Source organism: Heloderma suspectum, chromosome 5 (assembly GCF_057233095.1).
Source record: "Heloderma suspectum isolate Gila_16-S chromosome 5, 16-S_ref, whole genome shotgun sequence".
NCBI lineage: Eukaryota > Metazoa > Chordata > Lepidosauria > Squamata > Helodermatidae > Heloderma > Heloderma suspectum.
Window position 1 is genome coordinate 108,869,871 of NC_139462.1, and position 25,836 is coordinate 108,895,706.

At 47.4% G+C, this 25,836-nt stretch overlaps 1 protein-coding gene across 2 annotated transcripts in view; it reads left to right on the forward strand.

Moving 5' to 3' along the window:
• The window catches only part of LOC146344252 (uncharacterized), an 84,897-nt gene that overhangs the window by 49,416 nt on the left and 9,645 nt on the right, over nucleotides 1–25,836 (forward strand). The window contains exons 2-4 of one of the 2 annotated variants that reach the window (XR_014792599.1): nucleotides 4,063–4,121; nucleotides 12,803–12,947; nucleotides 23,838–23,928. Coding sequence is in view for 1 of the 2 variants with exons in the window: in XM_084860340.1 (XP_084716466.1) it covers nucleotides 4,063–4,121; nucleotides 23,838–23,928 (150 nt within the window). In the remaining variant the exon portion in view is untranslated. The remainder of the gene's footprint in view (nucleotides 1–4,062; nucleotides 4,122–12,802; nucleotides 12,948–23,837; nucleotides 23,929–25,836) is intronic. The other variant, XM_084860340.1, reaches the window with a different exon arrangement.

Below are 25,836 nucleotides of genomic sequence, written 5' to 3' on the forward strand. Positions count from 1 at the left end.
ACCAGCTGCTGCCGCCACTGCCACACCTGCTGCTGCACCTGCCGCCACCGCCGCTGCCACACCCGCCGCTGCCGAATCCGCTGCATCTGCCCCAGCTAAGTGCTGTCCCGGGGGATTCCATGGGGGGGCGGGGGGCAGGAGGCCGTTCCGCCATGTATTCTGGGGGGCTGGATTTCTGTAGAATCTGGCCTCACTGGAATCCGTGGCAGAATTCTCCTCCATCCCTAGTTATTTCCCACTTCTTATTCCGTATTATCCAAACTATCACAACAGCTGTAATTGTGTGTGCTACGAGGTATAGATGTGCAAGGGGGATATAGCATTACCATGATGGGATTGTATTGGCATGACACAAGGTATAGATCTGGCCCTTGTGTTTTGGAAGTCAGATAACTTGGCTCACATTATTCAGTATAATCCTTCCAGCCCACCGTAAGATGGTAGACAGCTGATGGGCAACCTTGGGTTTTTCCCCCATTGGTCTCATTTGAACTAGGAATGGACAAATCAATCTATATCCAGTCTGTGTCAGTTTTGCATATATTCAGTCGTAAGTCTCTTCCATTCAATTTTTGCATCACTGTTTTTAACTTGCAAAATTTTGCATCATTTTGTGAGTTAAAAACTACAACAACACACACAGATTGCATTTGTGTACACCTTTCCCTGATATACACATGTTTTTATGCAACTTTTCCCAACATACACATTTTTGTATGCAAAGAGCTAACTGATGGTTGTGTTGGGGGGGGCGTTAGGAACAACTTGTAACATGGACCCCTAGCAGCTGGCATGTAAAGAACTGTGCTGGCTGCCTTCCGAGGTTGGAAAATTGACCTTGGAGAGGGGAAAAGGGGGTGTTCTGGTAGACAGGGAGGAGACAAGACTGGAGAAGCCTGAGTGATCCTGAGGCCTCTCCAGCCTCCATTCCTCCCCCTCTGAGTCCCCCTGCATCTCATGGTAATAGGTTTGTAGGTCAGACTGCCTTCCCCAGAACATGTGAACCTGAGTAAGCATACCCCTCCCACTGCCTCTACTCTCTGCACTGGCTGCCAATGGCAGCCGGGCATAGAAGTGAAAAGTCAGTCATGTAATTTTCCTTTCATCAGCCACATAAAGACTCCTTATTCAGCAAAATCTAAAACTTTACAATACCAACGACTGGACAGTTTTTAGACCATTAAGATGTTTGTTTGTTTTTAATTTAGTCATCTGCCTTATACTATAATCTAAGAGCATCATAACCCAATTGCAATTTTATTTCTCAATTTTAAGAATGGCAAAAGTAGTTGCCAATGATTGCACTTTAAAAAAACATTTGTTGTAAATGCATCCTAAAAGAAATTTATATTGTTGTGAATATTTAATGTTTATACAGTATTAAAATTAGTAATTAATATTTCCCAGTATTAATAAAAAAGTATCTAAAAACAGACATAAAACATTACTGCACAGAAATATCACAGAGACCCACTTCCTAAGTTATATGTTGGTGCTAAAGAGGCAATTCGTAGAAGCCCCCTTCAGACACCTTCTCCCTGTCCTGTGTTAGGGCCAAATGTTAGGAATGGACATCTGCAGGAGGAAAGGCCCTCTGCTAGGGATGGTGGAGAATTTCTCCCCGAAACTTCGGGGGGCCGAGCACCAACGTGTTCGGCCCCCCGAACAAGTTTTGGGGATAAATCCTCCGCACCCCCCGGCCCCCGCCCTCCCCCGGGACGGGACTTACCTTTGCCGAATGTCCCTCCCGGTGGCTGGTCCAGCCGGCGGTTCGGCGGGTGTTTGAGCGAGGCGGGAGCGGCAGCCGGTCTTTCGACCGGCTGCTGCCGCCGCCATTGCAATGAAAGAAAAAAAAAAAAAAAAACTTCCCCTGATAGGCCACGTGACGATTCACGTAGCCTATCATGGCTAGATTTGCAAAGTCAGCCATGATAGGCTACGTGAATCGTCACGTAGCCTATCACGGGTGACTTAAAAAAAAAAAAAAAAAAGCGTACGGATAATGTCGGCCCCAATAGGGCTATTTGCGTTGCCCTTATTTTCGCCATAGTCTACGTAAAGATTTACGTAGACTACAGCGACTAAATAAGGAACGCGAATGGCGGCTCCCTATGGGGGCCGCCATTCGCGTACGCGCTTTTATTTTTTTTTTAAGTCACCCGTAATAGGCTACGTGACGATTCACGTAGCCTATCATGGCTGACTTTGCAGATCTAGCCGTGATAGGCTACGTGAATCGTCACGTAGCCTATCAGGGGAAGTGTTTTTTTTTTTTTTTTTTTTTACTTTCGCGTTCGCGGCTGGGCGAGGCGAGGCGCCTCCTCCCCAGCCTGAATTTCGGCCGGGCGAGGCGGGAAGCCTCCCCCCCGGCCTGAATTTCAGCCGGGCGAGGCGGGAAGCCTCCCCCCCCCGGCCTGAACTTCGCGGGGGGAGCAGCGAAGCGCCTCCCCCCCACCGCGAACGGCCTTCGATGACAGGTAAGTGACTTTCGTCCACCCCTACCCTCTGCATATATCTCTTTGTGCTTAGGCTTCTGTGGCATCTGAAACCTTGAATGAACAGGGTTCTGGGCCCCAAGGAAACCTATGCACGTATAGGTCCATATATGTAGGTTTTCTCTGTGCAAATAGGGATGTGCGAACACACACCTGTCCAGGATCTCTGGGTGCCCTCCCAGCCCCTGCCCCTGCTTGCTGGCCCCTAGACCACGCTTGACCCCCTCCTGTGCTCAGCGAACAGTCCGCACTCACCCTGAAGGCGTCTTTGAGCTCTGCAGTTGCCATCTTTTGAAAAATAAAATGGCAATTGCAAAAATGCACATATTTGCACATGCATGAAAATGTGCATCTTTGTGCATGCACATATTTGTGTGTCCGTGGAAATGCGCACTGTTGCAAAAATGTGTATTTCACGCATATGCAAATGTGTGCATTTTTGTGACTGTCATTTTATTTTTCAAAAAATGATGACTGTGGAGCTCGATGAGGCCACTGGGGTGATTGCAGGCTGCTCACCAGTCATGAGTGGGGACAGGGGCTTGGTGAGTGGGGCTCGGTGGTGCTGGGGGGTGGGGTTCCGCTGGATTTCCAAATGGAATCTGGTGCCCATGCCATCCCTACCTGCAAATGTCTATGCCCAACACATGGACACCAGGTGCAGGACTGGAGGAAGCTGCAGTACGGATGTATGGAATTTTGATTTTGCTCACAAAACATTGCAGCATGCCTTGTTCAAAGCCCCAAGTGTGAGCACAAGGATGTGCCTGCAGAAAATATTCACAAATTATCGAACACATGCTCACATTTGTCTTGTTCCCAGTTCCCGATTGCACAAATTTCCTAACTTCAGAATTAAACAAGTGACCACCAGTAGCACATACAGTAAACATATAAATGTATAGATTTAAAAACTATATATAATATATATATATATATATATATATATATATATATATATATAATGTTTAAATCTATACATTTACACACTTTATATATTTATAAATTGATGCACTACTGGTGGTCATTTGGGTTTTTTTTAGAGTGCTGTATCATGTACATTGACTCACCAGCATAGTGGTTGATTCAAATTTCATACCTTGAACAAATTTCCTCCTTTGTCTATGAAGGAAATTTGTGAAATTTGGGGAGATGCAATTACAGAAAGCACGTGAATGTGGAACACAGGAGGTTCATTCAGACCTGGAAATCTTGCACAGTGCAGTGTTGTAGGAGACTAATCTAGAGATCCATCCATTTGAGAAGGAAGATTCCTGTTCTAAGGGGCTAGGATAAAGGGGGCAAGAGGACAAGCTAAGGACTGGCTTCCCAGTGATTCAAATCTTCTCCCAGCATACCTGGACAGTGGAGGCTGGTGGTTCCAATGTCAGTGGGGTGGTGAATCCGCTCCAGGTTTCAGTCAGAACCAGTGAGAACTGCAAAGGAGCAGAGCCTCACTACACTGACTGGCTCAGATGGAAGCACCTTGGATAGCTCCATTAGTGTTCTGACTGAAACCCGGAGCAGATTCACCAACCCACTGATTTGATTTGTTTGATTTGCACAGGTTTCCCATTCGTGCAGAGTGAGCAGTGATTGCAAATGCAAACAGGAATCAAGCACAAGGTGAGTGGAGAGACAATGGTCAGAGAATCATGGTGATCCTGAACATAGCTTGTTCACCTCCCTTCCTCCATGCTGGGAGACTCTGGGGGAGGGAGAACTGTGCAGCTCTGCTGCCCATTGATCATGTGACCAACAAATATAGGGGGCTACAGGCATGCTCCCCATCATCCCCCATCAGGGAAAACAGGTTTCAGAAACTCTGGAGAAACAGCAAAGAGCCAGTTCACACAAACGTCCTTCACACAGCTTCTCCCTGCCCTGTTGAGAGGGAGAAACTAGTTCATTTGCTAGTCATTTTTGCAGTATGACTAGGGATGTATGAAAGTCACTTACCTTTTTGAAGGGTCACATTTGTGGTGGTGGGGAGGCACTCTGTCCCTCCCCCTGAAATTCTCCCCAGTCAGCTCCACTCTGAGGTGACTCCATGGAGCTGCCAGCCAGGGCCACCCGCAGCCGGACATCCGGCTGCTGGGCAGCCTGCACAGGGACGCAAATGGCAGCTGCTGTAGCTGGCGCCATTTGCATTCCCTTTTTTGGCCATGATAGGCTACGTAAATATTTATGTAGCCTATTACAGCAAAAGACAGGGGCGCAAATGGCATAGTGGCTGCCATTTGCGTTCCCTTTTTTTTTTCTGTAATAGGCTACCTAAATATTTACGTAGCCTATCACGGCAAAAAAAAAAAAAGGGAACACAAATGGCGGCCACTGTAGCCGCCACCATTTGCATTCCTTTTTTTTTTTTCTGTGATAGGCTATGTAAATACTTACATAGCCTATCACGGCCTCTGTAGGGACACAAATGGCATCCCTACATTAGCCGTGATAGGCTACGTAAGTATTTATGTAGCCTATCATGGCTATAATGAAGAAGCGAATGGCGGCCGCAGACATGGCCGCCATTCACAAAGCAGCGCGAACGGCAGCAGGTAAGTGCTCCGTTTCACGTGCCTTTCAGGGGGTGGGGGGGCGGGGGGCTTCGTTCCACCATGGATTTCAGGGGGCCAAATGCACTGGCATTCGGCCTCACCGAGATCTGTGGTGGAATTCTCTGACATCCCTAAATATGACTAGCAAAATTTCTCAGGAGGGTATCGCACATCTCTGGGCTGAAGAATTAAACAAAAAGGGGGGATAGGAATCACAGCTGCATGGCCAAACTGGAATATAATCTATACACAAGCAGAATTTAGACTGAACGTATGAATGTAAAAAGTCAATTTTACAGCCTTAGGTCTTAGTCAGAATTCATAAGTAGCCTGGAACGAGACATAAACAAAAATAGCAGGTGCTTAAGGCTGAGCTGTCAGATACACGAGATCATTGTCTGTGACTGGAAAGATGGTTTCTTACACAGCTGTGTGGAGACCCCACCTTCATTTATTCATTTTGGACATGGAAATGAAGAATGTAAATGGATGAGGCAAAACGTGTGGACTGGTGAAATGGGAGAATGTTACCTGTGCCTGTCAAATTCTAGCACCTTTGCACAATTAAAATGGCTCCATTTTCCCTGTGTCAGGATAAGGAACTACTGACCACTCCCCTCAACTGGTGAACCACATAACTGTAGGCTTTCCATGAAGAACCTTCCAGCTCTGGACTTCCCTAGCTGGCCACTGGCTCCTTCTGGACAGGAAGGAGTATAAATAGGCTTCCTCTTTCAGTGCTGCTTTGCTTAACAACACGGTCTACCTCAGCAATGCCGCATCTCTATATTCCTGGCTTTTCCTTTGGTCCTGACTCCTGGCTTGCTCTCCAGTCATCACTTCAGTTTGCCTTGTGATCCTGTTTGCTCTTTAGTCCCAACTTGCCATCTGGTCCCATCCTTTGGTTTGCCCTCTTCTCCCTCCCCCGGTGCCATATACACTACCAGCTCTGCATCTGACATCTGCATCTTTAGCGCCACATTTGAAGGGGGAGCCAATGTGCATTAAGCTGTAGGTATACAGGCTCTCCATGCAATCAGAAACCTCAATCATGCAGGGTTCTTGTTGGGATGGAGAGCTTCTACACATACTGCTGTATGTACATACACACCCCTTTCAAACATCAAACTGAATGTGTGGATATTGGGAGAGAGGCTGGCAGGCACTGTCCTGCTGCGGCCTCCATGCATTGTGTCAATGCATGGGGACTCACTTGAACATTCTTAGACAGCAGGTTACAGAGTAGCTCCTCATAAGAATGACAGCCCTCTCCTTCCCCTCCATACCATGGCCAACTTGTGTGAACCCCTGCCCTAACTGCCATGCTTCATAGTCTCCAGGCAATCTACCCCAAAGGTCCTTCGGTCCTCAGAAAATTAGCAGTCCTCTCCCCAACCCTTCTGAAATAAATTTTCAAAAGAAGTAGTATTTCAGCTTCATACGTGGCTAGGGATGTAAGAAAGTTCCGCCACGGATCTCAGGGAGGCCGAATGCCAGCGCATTCGTCCCTCGAAATCAGTGGCGGAACGGCCTGCCACCCCCCTGCCACCACACCGGGACGGGACTTACCTGGGGCGGATCTTCCTGGCGGCGGCGGCTCTGGCGGCGGCTCCGGCAGCGGTGCGGCGGCGGCGGCCAGTCTTCCGACCAGCTGCCACCACCGCCATTTCCAAGGGTTTTTTTTTAAAAAAAATGTTGATAGGCTACGTAAATGTTTACGTAGCCTATCACGGCCGATTAAAACAACAACAACAACAATGCGCATACGCAAATGGCGGCGCCTATAGGAATTTGCGTTCCTTATTGTGGCACATCTTAGTCTACGTAAACATTTATGTAGACTAAGACGGCAAAAATAAGGGGAACGCAAGTAGATGCTACGCTATTTGCGTTCCCCTTATTTTCGCTGTCTTAGTCTATGTAAATGTTTACGTAGACTAAGAAGTGCCAAAATAAGGAACGCAAATGGCGGCGCCCGTGGGCGCCGCCATTTGCATACACGCGGTTTTTTTTTTAAATCGGCCGTGATAGGCTATGTAAACATTTACGTAGCCTATCACAGCTGACTGCAGGGACGCAAACAGCAGCGGCAACGGCCGCCGCCATTTGCGTCCCTGCTAGCCAGCGGCTGGATGTCCGGCTGCTGGCGGAGCTGGCCGGTGGCTCCGCAGAATCGCTGCGGAGCACAGCCGGCCGGCCAGGATCCCGGGGGGGGGGGGAGGAACGGATCACCTCCCCCCTGACCAGGATTCCAGGGGGAGGGACAGAACGCCTCCCCCCCACCATCAACATAATCCGCGGAAAGGTAAGTCACTTTCGTACGTCCCTGTACGTGGCATTTGGAGGAGTGACACTATCTCCCATGGAACAAACTAAAATGGCAGCAGCCTATCCAGAGCAACCCCAGAATGGAGCAGGGGGAGGAGGAGGAGAGGGTTCACAGTCCCATAGAGATGTGAAGGCCTAGGATAAAACTGAGGAAAAACCAGAACATTGGGGGGGGGGAATCAACTCTCCGCCTCCAGGACAAAATGGTCCCTAGGAAACAATGGTGCTTGTTTCTTCTTTTGTTCTGGACTTTCTCTGCCCCCCCCATTTTTTTTCTGGTTTCTTGGGGTGTGTGTGTCACATTTCTAGGCCAAATTTCTATGCATTGGAGGCGGCTTGACTGATATTAACAGGATTATGCAGCAATTGTCAGTGGTGGCACTAGAAAATTTCTATTTCGTGCTAGGTCACAAAATGAAAAGAAAAAAGATGGCAGACCATTCATCCCGCCAGAATTGTATATATTTTCTACTTGCAATCTTGGAGAACTTTTTTTTTTTTAATGGCTGTTATTCCAAGCAGACTGTTATGACTGGAGAAAATAATCTGAGCGCTGGTCACACAAAGCTGTGTGATCAGATAAAGGAGAAAGAAAGCAATTTCTGACAGATAAGATAAGTGATTACATTTTAAGTAGTGTAATGTGTTGCTATCTTGTCTCTTGGGCAAAATATCCATGTTGTAATTGATGCTGCTGTTTCTAATTCTCTGGCCACATTGAACTTTCTTTCACGCTGAGGCTTGTGCAATAACATTAGGACATACAAATATAATTTTGAGCAGCTTTGAAAAGATTGAAATTAGCAAAGTGCTAACCTTTGAGCTATGGACTGCCTCCAGACCACACAATCGAGCCATGGCCCTCTTGTTATGGTTATGGTATAGCAGGCCATTGAATAGCCACAGCCATTGAACCTCAGGCAGGTATGCCAAATTCAGTCCTCCTGAGGTCTCAGCCTGGCTCTCTATTTGGGAATGGCCATGCCCCTCTCCCCTCACCACTGAACATTGGGTGGTTTCCTGGCTTTTGTGCATTTTGAAAGGTTGAACTGTATCCCCTAAAGCATAGGTGCTGGCAGTAACAGCCTGAAGCTTAAACGTGCTCATCTTTTTGGCCACACCCATTTTGTCTTTGGCCCTGCCCACTACTGAAAAGCAGCCTCCAAGAGCTTCTCCAAAATTGAATTTGGCTCTCAGGCTGAAAAAGGTTCAACACCCTGTGCTAAAGGCCCTCTCTGTCCTAGACATACAATGTGGTCTTCCATTACATGCTCTCTGTCTACCAGAGGGGGTTGTGAAAGAGCTGATTCAACCACATGACACCACAGACCTCTCCCCTTCTATCATTCCTGAATCTCTGCATCTCTGTCCCATGTCTCAGTTCTCATCATTGTTGCAAATTCAACAAGTCCAAGAGTGAACTATTTCTCTTTCCCCTCAAGCATTCCTCTCCATGACCACTCTGTCACGATTCCCTTTGCCCCCTCTTTCCTTGTCACTCACAAACACACAAAACGAGAGGCTTCAGTCTCACACCTTTAATTAATTATCCACAGGTTCATTAGAGATGCAAATCCTCAAAGACTCTCTGGCTGCAAAGGAATGTCTCCAGGGGATTCAGATGGGATCACCAAAAGGTGCCCGCAGTTTGAAAGGGCAGCTGTCTGGCTAGGCTTAGGGATGTACGAAACTCCCCTTACCTGGCTCCGCCGGGTTCTGCTGGGGAGGGAGGTGCTCCATCCCTCCTCCCAGAATCCTCGCTGGGGGAGAGGTGCTCTGCGCCTCCCCCCCGGAATCCTGGCCGGCCGGCTCTGCTCCGCGGGGATTCCGCGGAGCCACCAGCCAGCTCCGCCAGCAGCCGGACATCTGGCCGCTGGAAGGGATGCAAATGGTTCCCTATGGGGGCCGCCATTATCCGTACGCTTTTTTTTTTTTTTTAAGTCACCCGTGATAGGCTACGTGACGATTTACGTAGCCTATCATGGCTGACTTTGCAAATCTAGCCATGATAGGCTACGTTAATCGTCATGTAGCCTATCACGGGGGCATTTTTTTTTCTTTTATTGCAATGGCGGCGGCGGCAGCCGGTTGAAAGACCGGCTGCCGCTCCTGCCCCTGACGAAGACCCGACGAACCGCCGGCTGGACCCGCCACTGGGAGGGACATTTGGGAAAGGTAAGTCCCGTCCCAGGGGGGGTGCGGGGGGCGGGGGGGTGCGGAGAATTTCTCCCCGAAACTTGTTCGGGGGGCCGAACACGTTGGCTCTCGGCCCCCCAAAGTTTCAGGGAGAAATTTTCCGCCATCCCTAGTCCCTCCCCCTGGAATCCTCGATGGGGGGGATGCAATCCGGTCCTCCCACCTGGAATCCTGCCTGTCCAGCTCTGTTCTGCGGTGGCTTAGCAGAGCAATTGGCCAGGGCTGTCCGCAGCCAGATTTCTGGCCATGGACTTGCTGGTGTGGACGCAAATGGCGGCCACCATAGCATCCGCCATTTGCGTCCAGCCAGGCAGCCAGGATAGGCTACGTAAGTCTTTAGCCTATTACAGCTGGGAAAAAAAACACAAAAGGGCGTATGCAAATGGCGGCGGCTACGTCGGCTGCCATTTGTGTTCCTTATTTTTCACCGTTTTAGTCTACATAAATATTTACGTAGACTATTATGGCGAAAAAAAAGGGGAACACAAATAGCATAGTGGGCAAAAAAAACCCACAAATAGCGCCCACTATGTGATTTGCATTCCCCTTTTTTTTTGCCGCAACAGTCTATGTAAATATTTACGTAGACCAAAATGGCAAAAAATAAGGAACGCAAATGGTGGCCACCATAGCCGCCGCCATTTCCGTACACCAGTTCTTTTTGGGGGGGATGGCTTGCCGTGATAGGCTACGTAAAGACTTACGTAGCCTATCACAGCAAAGACCAGGATGTAAATGGTGGCCACGGCAGCCGGTCGAAAGACCAGCCGCTGCCGCCACCGCCAGAGCCGCTGCCAGAGCCGCTGCTGTCCAGAACATCTGCCCCAGGTAAACCTCGTTCCGGGGGGAATCTGCGAGGGAGTGGGGGGGCAGGCTGTTCTGCTACGGATTTCGGGGGCTGAATGCCAGTGCATTCGGCCTCACTGAAATCCGTGGCGGAATTCTCTGCCATCCCTACAAGTCACATCACTTCTCCCTGCTAATCATAGCAAAACCCCACCCCTTCCTCTCTGACCCCTCAGCTAACATTTTTATTCATATTTGGGTCATCTTCCACCTTGACTTCTGCAATATTTTTCTCTCTAATCTTCCTCAGTCACATCACAGTTGTCTCAACTCTCTTGTTACTCAGACCATGTGATGCTCCTCCTGAAATCCTTCAGTGACTTCCTTCCCCTTCCATACCCAATGCATACCTTCCCTTTAATGATCTTCATTTCCTAAACTCTGCCACCCAGTAGTCTCTTGCACCTCCACCCAATTCATGAAGTGCTAACTGTCTATGTGCAAGGAGTTTGCTTGGTTTTTTGTTTAGTTTTTAAATGGGAGAGGAACAACATTTATGGGTAATGTGTAAATGGGGTCCAAAGGTCCACCTATTTAAGCATTCTCATTCCAACAGGAGATAGCCAGATGCCTGTGGATAGTCACAAGCAGGGCACGAAACTAGGGATCATTTCATATTCCAGGCATCCAGTTATCAGAGGTTACCACCTTTCAATCAAAATGTATGATTTGTCCAGTGTTCTAGAATCCAGATTGGTTATTATGAAGTTAGGTCTAGTCTACACATGCTGGTCCATGTATACATTGCCAGATTCATCTTTACTTAACTATACAGTACATTTGATGACTGCTACTTGACTGCTGGAATTGCTCCAGCTGAAAATCAAAGCACTGTGTTGATTTGGTGTTGCATCTGCGATGCCCATTTCCACAAGCAAGTCAACTCTTGATGTTGTAGTCATCATGGGCTACTTCAAACACATATTCATACCACTTGATTACTTAGTACTGGATGATTCCCAGCTGATTGCTGTCATATCAGGAAATAAAGAGGCAAGATATGGGTAGGGATGTCAGAGAATTCCGCCACGGATCTCGGTGAGGCCGAACGCCAGTGCATTTGGCCCCCCAAAATCCGTGGTGGAACGAAGCCCCCGCCCCCCAACCCACGAAAGGTGCGCAACATGGAGCACTTACCTGCTGCCGTCCACACTGACTTGTGAATGGCAGCCGCCCTGAGGCTGCCATTCACTTCTTCATCATAGCCGTGATAGGCTATGTAAATACTTACGTAGCCTATCACGGCTAACGCAGGGACGTCGTTCGCGTCCCTGCGGAGGTCGTGATAGGCTACTAAGTATTTACATAGCCTATCACAGCAAGCCAACCCCCCTGCAAGAAAAAACAACGTATGCAAATGGCATTGGCTATGGCGGCCGCCATTTGCGTTCCCTTTTTTCGCTGTTTTAGCCTACGTAAATATTTACGTAGGCTAAAATGGCAAAAAAAAAAAGGAATGCAAATAGGGATGTCAGAGAATTCCATGATGGATCTCGGTGAGGCAGAATGCCAGTGCATTCGCCCCCCCCAAATCCATCACAGAATGAATCCCCTGCCCCCCCCTCCACGAAAGGTGCATGGGACGAAGTCCCCACCGCCCCCACCCCACGAAAGGTGCGCAAAACGAAGCACTTACCTGCTCACGTCCACACTGCTTTGTGAATGGCGGCTGTCCTGCGGCCGCCATTCGCTTCCTCCTCTTCAAGCTGAGATAAGCTATGTAAATACTTACGTAGCCTATCACGGCTAACACAGGGACGCCATTTGCATCCCTGCAGAGGCTGTAATAGGCTACATAAGTATTTACGTAGCCTATCACGACGGGGGGGGGGGAAACCCCAGCGTACACAAATGGCGGTATCCGCCACCATTTGCGTACGCAGGGGTTTTTCCCCCTGCCATGATAGGCTACGTAAGTATTTACGTAGCCTATCATGGCTCAATACAGGGATGCAAATGGTGGCAGCTTCGACAGCCACCATTTATGTCCTTGCAGGGCTGCCCAGCGGCCGGATGTTCGGCTGCGGGCGGCCGGAGCCGCCTGGCAGCTCTGGGGCTTGGCTGCGGAGCAAAGCCAGCCAGGCAGGATTCCGTGGGGAGGGACGGAGCGCCTCCCCCCCATCGAGGATTCTGGGGGGAGGGACGGAGCACCTCCCCCCCCACCGTGGATGCCCCTCAGCGGACCAAAGTAAGGGATTCGTACATCCCTAAACGCAAATGGTGCCCACTATGCTATTTGCATTCCCCCTTTTTTTCACTGTAATAGCTTACGTAAATAATTATGTAGGCTAAAACAGTGAAAAAAAGGGAACGCAAATGGCAGCCACCATAGCCGCCACCATTTGCGTATGCTGTTTTGTTTTTTGTTTTCTTTGCGTGCAGGCTGCCCAGCGGCCAGATGTCCGGCTGCGGGCGACCCTGGGCGGTGGCTCCGCAGAATCTCCGTTGAGCGGAGCCGGCCGGATTAGGATTTCGGGGGGGAGGTGAGGAGCGCCTCCCCGCCACCGTGAATCACCCCATCAAAAAAGTAAGTGACTTTCGTACATCCCTAGATATGGGTAAATGGGTTGAGCTCGGGACACATTTATTTAAGATAATGAGATCTGCAGAGTTGACTGGCTGTGCGGGAATCAAACTTCTTCAGGGTCCTACAGGCAATTACCTGTGAGTTACTTGGGCAATAGGGAGAGTAGTGGTACTTGTCCCTTTCCTGTAAGCCACACCAATGCAGGTGTGTAGTGGGGCTTCCTGACTCCCCCACCCCTCCGGAGGGGTGGGGAGACACAATATTTTGTCCATGTTCTCAGAACAAGTCTTGGGAATTGCCAGTCATCTTATAGATGCCTTCGTGTGCTCATCAAACCTCATTCCTACCTGATAACTTCACACCAGATGTGACCAAATTGCCTTCATTAACCAGCCAACTGCACAACTAAAAACCTTTCCCCTCATGATCAGTGAGGAGTAGGTGAAAACCCCACCTGCTAGCCCAATTTGCAGACAGGTTAAAAAGAAAATCCTACTTGCCCCTCTGAAAAAGCAACCAGCTAATCCTGCACTGAACTAAGGGACGGTGGGCAGGTGCTGCAAAAAATTAAGAGAACTCTGGAGTGGGGGGTGGGGAGCTTAAATAACCCTCAATCTCCAGCCCTATAATATCAATGCAGTACATCACCACATTTTGACATTGTCACGTGCCTTGCCTTCTTCTCAGCCACCTTCAAATGTAGGGATGTACGAATTCCCTTACCTGGGCTCCGCAGGGGGGTCTGTGGGGGGGGGAGGCAATCTATTTCTCCCCCCCCAAATCCTCGCTGGCCAGCTCTGCTCCGCAGTGAGTCCGCGGAGCCACTGGCCAGCTCAGTTCCTCAAGCGATATGACTGCCATTGCCGTGCCGTATAGCTGCAGATGAGAAACAGGAAGTGATCCAGATGAAAATGGTGTCTGCCACACCATTTGCATCTGGATCACTTCCTGTTTCTCATCCACATCAATATGGATGGCAACGGCGGCCATATCGCTTGTGGAATGGAGCCGCCGGCAAGGAGGATTCGGCTCCGCGACGATCCGGCGGGAGGCAGAGGTGAGTGGGAACGTTCCGCCACGGACTCCAGAGGCTGAATTCCCTAGAATTTGGCCTATTGAAGTCTGTGGTGGAATTCTCCGCCATCCCTACAAACGTGTCCCTTTCCCAAAGGCTTGGAGGTCTACTGTAGGAACAGCCACATGTGAACTGACTTCATTGGGAAGCATTGTAACTGAGGCCATATGAAAGCTCCGTTGTGAATTTCGGCTGTGGGTCACATGTATATATGCAAATCATCACTTGCTGCTGCTGTCATCAATTGATGAAGATGCACAGGGGAACAAGTCCTAAGGGTGAGCCAGCTTTTGTGTTTATTGTATGTGTATTTACTCGTTCAGAAAATGTATACCCCATCCTTCTCAATGTGTACCCAGTTAAACGTCTCAGTTCTCAAACCCTTCTTGAAAAGTGTCTGAACACCTTTTTTGGACATAGACTAGAGTTCATTGACAGAGAGGCCTTGTTCGGAAATTCTGCTCACAGGTAGTTAATGTCTATAATCACTCTTTGTGCAAGAATTCACAATATTATGACTATTTGGATTCTCTTCCCTACTGCTTTTGCATTTTTGGTGCACTTCCTGATGAGAAACCTGCAGAATTGAAATTTCAGTTTGGTCTGGTGAGGTGTTCAGTCTGTTAGATAAATGAGTCATATTCCCCAAAGTGGCAGTCTCTGTGGAGCTACTACAAAACACCAACCTAAGCAAAAGGTTCCAGCTCATTATGACTCCATTTATTATAAATGTCCAGGAAAGCAAAATGCTATGCAATGCCTGTTTACATTCACTTGTCTGTTACTGTTCATTCATGCTGAACCATGTTGATACTACCAGATGGCACATCTTCTTCTCTGCAGGAAATACTACATTGTTTTAAAAATAAAGCCCTTTTTTTCTCAATATATTTTCTCATTGGTGTGGGCGGGGAGGTGGGGGGGGAATCAAGCAAACAGCAATATCCTATTTATAAAACTAAGGGTGCAACCCTATTGGGTTGCCCCCTACTAGTAGGGATGTCCATCACTGGGAAATCCAGCCCTGTTGGGGTTGCTGGATTTCCATGGTGCCCCCAACTCAGTTTGCATCTGCAAGCTGAGCCACAGGTTGGCTTCCCTTGACATCCTTCATGTGTTTAGCTAAAGACAAACTTTCATATGCTGTTCTTTCAAAACCTCATAAGTTCACATGAATCCCCCCACATGTGTTGAAAGAATACATGAGGGGGGGGCTGCTAGCCTCCCCGCTGCTGCTGCCGTGTGCCACCCAGAATGGAAATACTTTATTAATACATTAATTTGGATGGCATGGGAGAGGATTCTCCCTGCATATTTTTTCCATGTGAGGAGGTACCTTGGGACAGAGTCCCTTCTCACATGATGAAGTTCTATGTAGGGATGTTGCGGGAGTCCAAGAAGGGGGTGGATTCAAATGGACTGCCCCCCACCTGGCCTCCTGGACCCCATTCGCTGAGCTGCCACCACTTACTGGACCCGAGTTCCTGCACAGTCCATGAGTGCCTGGCAGCCACCCATCCCCTTAGCAAGCTGCCATTTTGCATAAAAATGGTGGCTCACAGCTCAGGGCTTTCCAGATATGTAGGGTTAAATAAAAGGTGGCCATAAAGGGGCCATTTATGCAACATTACAGGCAGGTGGCTGTAAATGCCCAGAGCAGAAATGGCTGCTGGAGGTGTGACCCTGGTATGCAGCTATGGTGAGGGGCAGGGCTAACCCATGTCTCCCCCCCCATGCATTCTTTCAATGTATGAGCTGGTTTTTTGTGACCAAGTTGCACAAGCACCTTGGCTGGCAACTGCTATATGTATTGATGCCCCTATAAGATGCAGAAGGCCTGTCAGACGGCTGTTCGCGCACAGAGAATGCTATGGAGATTAGCTTTCTGCCTCAAAAAGCCCCAGAGCAGCAATTGTTAATTTAATTAAAGGGAGTTGTTCCAAAAGATAAATAAAAGCTATTTTTTCATATGGTTATGGCAGTTCCCCTTCTTTATTCCAAATACTGGAAAATGGAGGAAATGCTTTGAATAAGAGAATGGTATATTAAAATTGGAGAATTAATGACTTTGACTAAGATTGCATGGGTCTTATGGGGCTAAAACCAAGAAGATATAAGGAAAACATATATAAGGATGCAAGGAACCTTTTATATTCTTATATAAAATTCTGGAATGAGAAGGAATTTAATAAGAGGCAGCCCATTTCCTCTGTTATAAATTAGAGGGGGATAGTATTGCTATTTCAAGAAGACCAATTTTAGATTTAGATTTAAAACTTAGAGTACTTGAGTTGTAATGCTAAGATTTTTTTATGTTTAATGTTTGGACTTTTTTGTATTATGTTGTATGGTTTGGGGTGGTGCATTTTAAGGTTTTCTATAAATGTTTGTATTGGTTTTGTATAAATCTTAAGTATGTTTTCCAAAGTTTGTACTGAACTTTAATGTCTTTTAGGGAGCAATCCTACTGGGATAGGCAGCTGCCTCCAAACTCGGAGGGGACCACCTATCCAATGCAGGGCAGGAGAAGCACAGAGGGGACCGTCCCCTCTGTGCTTCAGCTACCCTGCATTTGCAGCTAGACAGTCGATTTCTGCTGTCTAGCTGCAGGAAGTCGCAGTGGGGGAAGCGGCTGCTGGATGACACATTGGATGTGTTGTACTGGATTTCCGAATTCCCCGCCCCAGCACACCCCCAGGAATGCCCCATTTTCACTGCCCCATGCTCCTCCTCTGAGTGTAGGGCTGTTCCGTGCTGACTATGAGGCAGTGTGGGAGGGGCTGAAGGTTAGTTCTTAGGGAACCTACCTATCCTATGGCCATCTAGCCGCTGACTAGTGGCCATAGGATTGCACCCTTAGTGTGTGTGTGTGTGTGTGTGTGTGTGTGAAAGTTTGAGGCCTACAGTGGCAAAGAGAACAAAAGTCAGGCTTAGTTTTCTGTTGGGAGAGGGTAACCCTGAGAAGAGTAGTTTCATTTCTCTGGTTAAGTTTCTGTTTCAGTTCCCCAGTTAAGTTTCATTTCTTCAAGGTTGAAATAGTAATTTCAGTTTTGGGGGAGGAGGGTATAAAAAGGGAGAGTCAGAAAGACCAGAGCAGCGAAAGGAGAGTTGGAAGACCAGAGCAGGAAGGAGCAGCCAAGAGAAGTCTAAGGACAGCTACGGTAATGGAACTTGCGTTTTGCAACTTTTATTTTCTTTTAAGGTCTTTTGTATCACTCAGCTCTATTGTTTCAATAGCTTTAGTTGTGATCTCTTTGTTTTACTTTACTAGTAAACTGTTGTGGTTAAACCCTGTGTCTAGGGTATCAATCACCCCATGACTACAGCCTAAACTCCACGTTACTGGAAAGGGGAAGGTAAAAGAAGGAAGGTGGGACTCTTAAGGAAGCAAGAAATCCTTAAGGAGTTGCTCAGGGGGTCCAGGTCATAAGGGGAACCCTCACAGTGTGTATGAGACTAATGTGTCAATTCTGATTATAAAGAACAATTAAATGAAAAGGCCCACAGCAATGTTCACACCCAGGGTGGTCGGGTTATGCAATTCTAACTTACCACACTCTTATCCACCTGAAGCTATTCATGCCATGCAATGAATGTGCTCCTCAAAATTCTCCTCAAAACATCCCCAATTTTTGGTGCTGAATATGTTCTAGAGATATTCTGACATCTGAACACATAATCATTTGCTGTTTGATATGCACATTTGACATCCTATGGTATTTTGTTTCACTATTTAATGTTTGGCAGTTGACACTGGGCATAATTTTATAATTGGCATGTAACAGCATTTCATACTGATTGATTAATTTGATTTGTACTCCCGCCTTTCCCCCAAGGAAATGGCACTCAAAGAGTCAAGGTGGCTAACAGTGATTGGAACCAAAATTTTAAAAATAGAAACTTGGTTAAAACAATATAAAGTGAGTACATCAAAAACACTAAAAACGCACAACAATAATAGGCTATAAACAGCACCCAACCCAACAAACCAGCTTACGTGCCCAAAGCCTGCTTCAGTGGCCGTATTTGCCTGCTAGTAGAAGGACAGCAGAGGGGTCACCAACCTAGCCTTCCTCAGTGTGGAGCTACACAGTCTGGAAACAACCACCAAGAAGATCCTCTCTCACATTGCCACCAAACACATGTCTGGTGGCAGTGCCACTGAGAGACGGACCTCTCCTGATGATCTTAAAACTCAGGCATGCTCATATGGGAGAAGGTGGTCTTTCAGGTAGCCCAGTCCCAAGCAGGATAGGGCTTTATAGGTCATAATCAACACTTTGAATTAACACCAGAAACAGATCAGTAACCTGTGAAGCTGCTGTAACAAGGGAGTAGCGTGCTCCCTGTAAATGTGTTACAATATTTGATAGATATCATGCAATGGTATTTCATAACAGACAGTTTTTGACATTATATAAGGCATGCATTTCATTTCTATGATTGATGACATACAACACTTATACAATATTTATATTTATACATACAGTCTCTACCAGACAACATTTTGTGAGATTTATAGCGCAATTCAATGCAGCTCTACTCAGAACCAAGTCCTGCTGTGTTCAATAGGATTTACTCCCAGGAAAGTGTGCAAAGGATTTCAACCTTAAAGTGAAATCCTCCAATATATGTCTACTCAGATGTAAGCCCCACTGAGTTTAATGGGCATTACTCCCATGTAAATTTGTATAGGATTATAGCCTTAATATATACCTCTCAAAAACTTTCAAGGCATATGATCAAGTCTAAAATACCCCCCATGAGCTAAATTTTAATTTTTAAATTTACAATTGCAATTTAATTTAATTTGCATTTCATATGCAAAATCTGAGTTGCAAAATTGGAAGTATCACTTAATTGTGAATATTTGCAAATATTCATTTTTTTAAAAGTTCCAGTTGGGGCAAGTTTAAATAATTCATTCAGTGTAGACATTAAATACTTTCCTTTTTAAAAGACCAAACTCTATTCATTTCTTTTAAAGTTGCACCATATAGTCCTGTCCTGGACAAGAATATACCTTGAGAAAATATGGAAGAATGTACTTATTATCTGAAATTGAAAGAGTCTATCCCATGAGCTACTTTGCTTCTTGAGCTTCTGTGACATTTGCAATTCACACAACAATGCCAAGGTAATATTTTTACAGCCTGCTGCTAATGCAATATTTTGTCTCAGCACTCATCCTAATTGAAACAAATAATTAGAAAGACCAAGGGAGGTAACAGTTAGGAAATTCATTTAGCAGGACATATTTCAGCAGGCTGACAGTAGTTACAATAAAGACACTTCTCTCCATTCTGAAATAATGCATCAGCAGAAAAAAAAAATCAATACTACTCTTAGGCATTAAATAACACTTGTATACTGCATGTGGTCTGTGGTGGTAAATGCGGCTGATTTTGGTTCCTAAGGTTGTGTGCAACCCCTGTTACCCCTGTAAGCTATTTGGGACACTCTGTCACAAGTCTGCATAGGTTTTGGCCTCACCAAGGTAAATATAGCCCACCAATCATGTATGGCAGGGGTAAGCAACATGGCACCCATGGGCACCAATGTGCCCCCAGACATTCTGGGTGTCCACCAAGGTGCCCTACCCCCCCACATTCATTTTAAAATTAACACATTTTCTTACTGGCAGCTGGGATCACTGTGAAATAGGTTTCTGTTAGTGCTGAGAACGATGGGTTAAAAATGAGTTGTTTAGTGTATTGGGCCTCAGACCCAAACTCTGCCTTGTACTCAGTCTTTTGGACAGGTTACTTGTCCCTTGCCATACCTCCAATTGTGAGGTGGTGCCCAGTACAGTTTCCCAAATTGTCAAATGTGCCCACAGCCCGCCAAAGGTTGCCTCCTGCTGATGTATGGTAACTAGGGGTGTACGAAACTCAAAATACCTGGCTCCACTGGGGTCCGCAGGTGGGGGGAGGTGATCCGTTCCTCCCCCTGGAATCCTCGATGGGGGGGGAGGCGATCCGTTCCTCTACCCAGAATCCTGCCTGGCTGGCTCTGCTCCGTGGCCAGGCCGCAGAGCTGCCGGCCGGGCCAACCCGCAGTGGGGCCTCCAGCAGCTGCCGGGCTGCTGCGGACGCAAATGGCGTCCTGCGTAGGGGACGCCATTTGCATCCCTACGCTAGCCCATGATAGGCTACGTAAATATTTACGTAGCCTATCATGGCTAAAGGAGGGATACAAATGGCTTTAGCCATGATAGGCTACATAAATATTTACATAGCCTATCATGGCTAAAGCGGGAAGGCAAATGGCGTAGGGGAGGTAGCCTATCACGGGTATTGCTGCGACCATTTGCAGCCGCAGCAGCCTGGCAGCGGCCGGAGCCGCCACGGCCACCGCTTCATCCACCGCTGGAGCCGCCGCCACATCCGCCACCAGGTAGGTCCGTCCTGGAGGGATTCTATGGGGTGGCAGGGGAGGGGAGGCCATGCCGCCACGGACTGTAGGGGGTGGATTCGAAAGAATCTGGCCTCACTGGAGTCCGTGGTGGAATTCTCTGCCATCCCTAATGGTAACTAAAAATCCTCAGTGAAGTTAAATGAGGTCAGATTCCTAAGAATTCAATCTCTGAAATCCTGAGTGGACTGGCTCTCCCTGCCAGTGTCAGTACCAGCAGGGAGGGCAAATGGGCTGCATGCTGCTTGCAGATTTTGTCTACATTTTCCCCTTTAAAAACAGCAAGATACATAAATTGCATAAGCAATTTGCATATCTTGGGCAAATTATGGCCATAGTTAGTGTATTTTGCGCAAATTGCAGGCTTAAAGTGCTCAGTTATATGTAAATTGTGGCTGCATTTATGCATAACTAAGCACGTGCAGGTGCAATTTTTGTAAAATATGCTCATTACAGCTGTAATTTGCCCCAAATATGCAAATTACTTATGCAATTTAAGTATCCTCTCATTTTTAAAGGGAAAATATTAGATAAAATCTGCAAGCTGAGCCAGGGGCTCCAGGGAAATCTGTCAAGCCCCACAAGAGCCAGATTTCCCTACGCTGGACATCCCTAATTGTTGCAAGCGGAATTGAGGCAGACGTGGCCTGCTATGAGGAAGCCTGTGCCTCAGTTCTGCTCACATTCCCCTGTCTGGGAGGCCTCTAGCCTGTCTCCTTTCCCCATAGGGATGTCAGAGAATTCTGCCATGGACTCCATTGAAGCCGGATTCTTTTGAATCCAGCCTCCGGAGTCCGTGGTGGGATGGGTCCACCTACCTCTGCCTCCTGCCAGACCCGTGTGGAGCCAGATCTTCCTTGCCGGCCAGCTCCATATATAAAGTGATATGGCCATCAATGTCGTGCCATATCGCTGAGCACTCACTGCAGGAAGGGATCTGGATGCAAATGGTGCCTGCTACGCCATTTGTGTCCCTGTTTTTTCACACAATAGGCTACGCATTTGTATTTATGTAGATATTTGCATAGCCTATCGCGTGAAAAAACAGGGACGCAAATGGCATAGTGGATGACATTTGCATCCAGATCCCTTCCTGCAGTGAGTGCTCAGCGATATGGCATGACAATGGTAGCCGTATCGTTTGCTGTACGGAGACGGCTGGTGGCTCTGCGGAGTCGCCGTGGAATGGAGCAGGCCGGCGAGGATTCCAGGGGGAGGAATGGATCACCCCCCTGTGGACGCCCCCTGGATTGGCAGGTAGGGGATTCATACATCCCTACTTCCCCAAGGCCAAAAATGTTCCACCTGATCTTGTGGATTTGAACACGGTAGCAGCCAATCAAGGGCTCCAATGTAGATTTGTAAGCTGCCTGTACAGCAGAAATGTCACGCATAGCTTCTTCTCTCACTGGGGGATTATGGACTAGACTACAAGCCCCATGATTCCCTGACTGAAAAAGATGTGCTGCACGGTATTTCTGGCCAACTGGGGTCTTTGTTGGGGCCCATCATTGGTTCCTTCCCTATCCTCCTCCTCCTCCAAAGTGAGAGGTTTCTTGGCCCCTCAGGGGATTTGTCAAGCTCACACTGACTCAGGTTGTCAGATTTTCATTTCATTTTATTTATTAAATTTCTTAATAGTCCATCTGGCTGGTCACCCAGCCATTCTGGGCAACGTACAGCAGTACAATTTAAAACAGTAAGATTATACATCAAAACATTATCTAAAAATAGCCTAACCCACCCCAAATGCATGCCTGAATAACCAAGTTTTCAGTGTGTGGTGGAAGCTTATTAAAAAGGGGGCATGGCAGAGTTCCACAGAGTGGGGGCCACCACAGAGAGGCCCTCTCTCTCATCCTCACCAGCCTAGCTGTCCTGGCTGATGAGTCAGAGAGAAGGACATCTGAGTCTGATCTGGTTAAGTGGCCTGTCTGGTGTTGCTGGAGGTGCTCTTTGAGATAGGCTGGGCCAGAACCATATAGGGTTTTAAAGGTCAAAACCAACACCTTGAATTTGGCTCAGAAAACAACTGGTAGCCAGTGCAGCTCCTTCAGCACTGGAGTGATGTGATTTTGCTGGTGGCTGCCTTTAATAAGGTGAGCCATCGTGTTCTGCACCAGCTGCAGCTTCCGAACTGTCTGGTAACCCCATGTAGAGTGCATTACAGTAGTCTAAACGAGAGGAGACCAGGGCATGTACTATTGATGGGAGCAGATTGTCAGGAAGGTAGGGGCACAGCTGCTGTATCAGATGGAGCTGGTACAATGCTGTCCGGCTCACAGCTGACACCTGAGCCTCCATGGACAGCTGGGAGTCTAAAATCACCCCCAGGCTGTGGACCTGGTCTTTCAAGGGTAGCCGTACCCCATTCAACACCAGGTCAACATCCCCAACCTCATCTTGTCTCCCACCAAAAGTACCTCAGTCTTGTCAAGGTTCAGCTTCAGCTGGATGTCTCCCCATCCAGCCACTCACCATCTCCAGACATTTGTACAGGGATTCTACAGCAACCTTGGTGAAGATTTGAATGAGTCAGCTTCAGCTTATTCCTCCCTGATCCCCAGCCCTCAGCTGCTGTGCATACAAAAATCTGGCTGGGCACATGGCCATGAGAGTTGGAGCAATGGCCTCAGCCAGCCAGGTCTCCATAATTAGGGATGTACGAAAGTCACTTACCTTTTGCGGATTATGTTGATGGTGGGCGGGGAGGCGTTCTGTCCCTCCCCCCAGAATCCTCGACAGGGGGGAGGCGTTCCGTTCCTCCCCCCGGAATCCTCCGCGGCCGGCTGTGCTCTGCGGCAGCTCCGCAGAGCAGCCTGCCAGGCCCAGCCAGGCCAGAGCCGTCTGCAGCCGGATTTTCAGCCGTCGATGGCTCTGGGTAAACAAACAAACAAAAAAAAAAGCATATGCAAATGGCGGCGGCTACGGATGCTGCCATTTGTGTTCTTTATTTTTGCCGTCTTAATCTACGTACATATTTACGTAGACTATGATGGCGAAAATAAAGGGGAAGCAAATAGTGTAGCAGGCGCTATTTGCGTCCCTTTTTGATTCACCGTTTTAGCCTACGTAAATATTTACATGGGCTAAAACGTCGAATCAAAAAGGGATGCTTTTTCAAAAAGGGACGCTATTTGCATTCCCCTTTAGTTTTGCCGTCATAGTCTACGTAAATATTTACATAGACTATGACGGCCAAAAATAAGGAACGCAAATGGCGGCGGTCGTAGCCGCCGCCATTTGCATACGCGTTTTTTTTTTTTAAAACCCACCCAACCATGATAGGCTATGTAAGGTTTTACGTAGCCTATCACGTCGTTTTTTTTTTTTAACCTAGCCATGATAGGCTACGTAAATCTTTACGTAGCCTATCACATCTTTTTTTTTTTTTTTACAAGCCTGGAAATGGCAGCGGCAGCAGCCAGTCGGAAGACCAGCTGCCACAGCCGCCACTGCTGGAGCCACCGCTGCCCGGAAGATCCGACACAGGTAAGTCTTGTCCCGGGGGGGATCCGCGGGGGGGCAGGGGGGCAGGCCATTCCGCCACAGAGTTCGAGGGTCCAAATGCACTGGCATTCGGCCTCACCGAGATCTGGGGCGGAATTCTCTGACATCCCTATCCATAATACATGCTGGGTCTGCACCCTCATCCAGGATCATATCACGGATCAGGGAGATTTTCTGGGTAACAGACCTGGCATTGCAGAGCAGCAAACAAAGGCCAGACGGTGGAGTCACGCTTCCCCCAGCCATCCTTTGGCTCTGGACAGGCCCAGAACAGGGGACAAATATTACACATATCTCCCTTGTTCCCCTTACCTGGCATGGCCTGCCCCTAGCACTCCGCCAGCATTTGCTACCCAGCCTCGGTATGTTCTGGCCCCTAACATTCCCCCCACTGCCTCCGTCAGGTGGACACATGTCCCCTTGCTTCCACCTATCAGGCAGGCTACCCACCCCTAAAAACACAACAACCTCCCCCCAACAGTTAATCAAAAATCAAAAGAAAGCAACCCCTTTACCAGTACTGGCTCTCCCAAGAGAGCCAGTTTTTCCTTATGTATGCCTTCCTTTGTGCATTTTAAAATGTACACATTTTTCAGTTGCTTCCCATTCTTGTCATGCAATGTTGTGTGCACACAAGATGAGCAAAATATTAGCTAACTGTAGTGCATCATTCAGGAAACTAAATTACAATGCAAGTACCTTTTGACATTTAGCAATAGAAATTGCTATTGGAAACCAAATAGAATTCCACATTGCTCTTTTTTTCCATTGTTGTATTCATGTCTATCTCTACCAAAATAGATGCAATCCTACTCTCCATTAGTTATGTTATGTACTCTTAAACCTCATCAGATTAATGTTTCTATCTGCCTTTTCTTTTGGCATTGGACTATTTATGTTTTATGTTTTCTTCCTGTAGCGCACATATTTTCTTTTTTCATGTAGCCCACAAATGCCTAATTGCAGAAGGGAAAAAAAGGCCTGGGGTTAAGAGGTGACTCAAATATTCTTGCTAAAAATACACACTAGTACCAATTAATGCAGTTAATGGCATACGGATGAACAATTTAATGCAGCTCTATGGCAACACAAGTTTCCTCTTCAAGAGTCAACTAGAGATGTATATAACTCCTCTCTTTAGCAGTCATATCAAAGGACAGAAATTCACAAGGAAAATATTTGTTTGCACTCACTATGGGGGAGGAAACCTGGAGAAAGTGGGCCTAGTTCACACCCCAGGCCGATCTACATTGTGCCCGCCATTGCAATGAATTTGGTGTCCCATCGGGTTAAACACTGTTGCATTAAAATGTGATTATCCACACTCACCCGTTTTCCCCATTGAGGTGCTTCATTGAATGCGCGAGCTCGGTTCACACTTGAGCGCTGTGCTGTTTTCCTATTTTCCTGCACGCGCTTGTCTGATCTCGGAAGCTAAGCAGGGTCGGCCCCAGTCAGTAGTTGGATGGGCAACTGCCTGGGAATCAAGCTTCCTGCACTGAGCAGGGGGTTGTTCTATCCCTTCAAATGAGACTAAGTTTTACCCCCTCCTATCCCCCGCTCTGGATTTTTTTTTTAAATTAAGGCATTATCTTCAAAGAATCATGGCTTCTCTGTGATTATTTTTTTCCTAATTCAGGCATGATCTTCAAAGATTTGAAGATGTGAAGCTTCACAACTTCGAAGCTTTGAAGATCACGCCTGAATTAGAAAAAAAAAAAATCTCGGAGAAGCCACGATTCTGCGAGGATAACACCTTAATTAAAAAAAATAAACTTCTGGAGTGGGGGATAGGAGTAGGTAAAACTTAATCTCATTTGAAGGGATAGAATAACCCCCTGTTCAGTGCAGGAAGTCTGATTCCCAGGCGGTTTCCCATCCAACTACTGA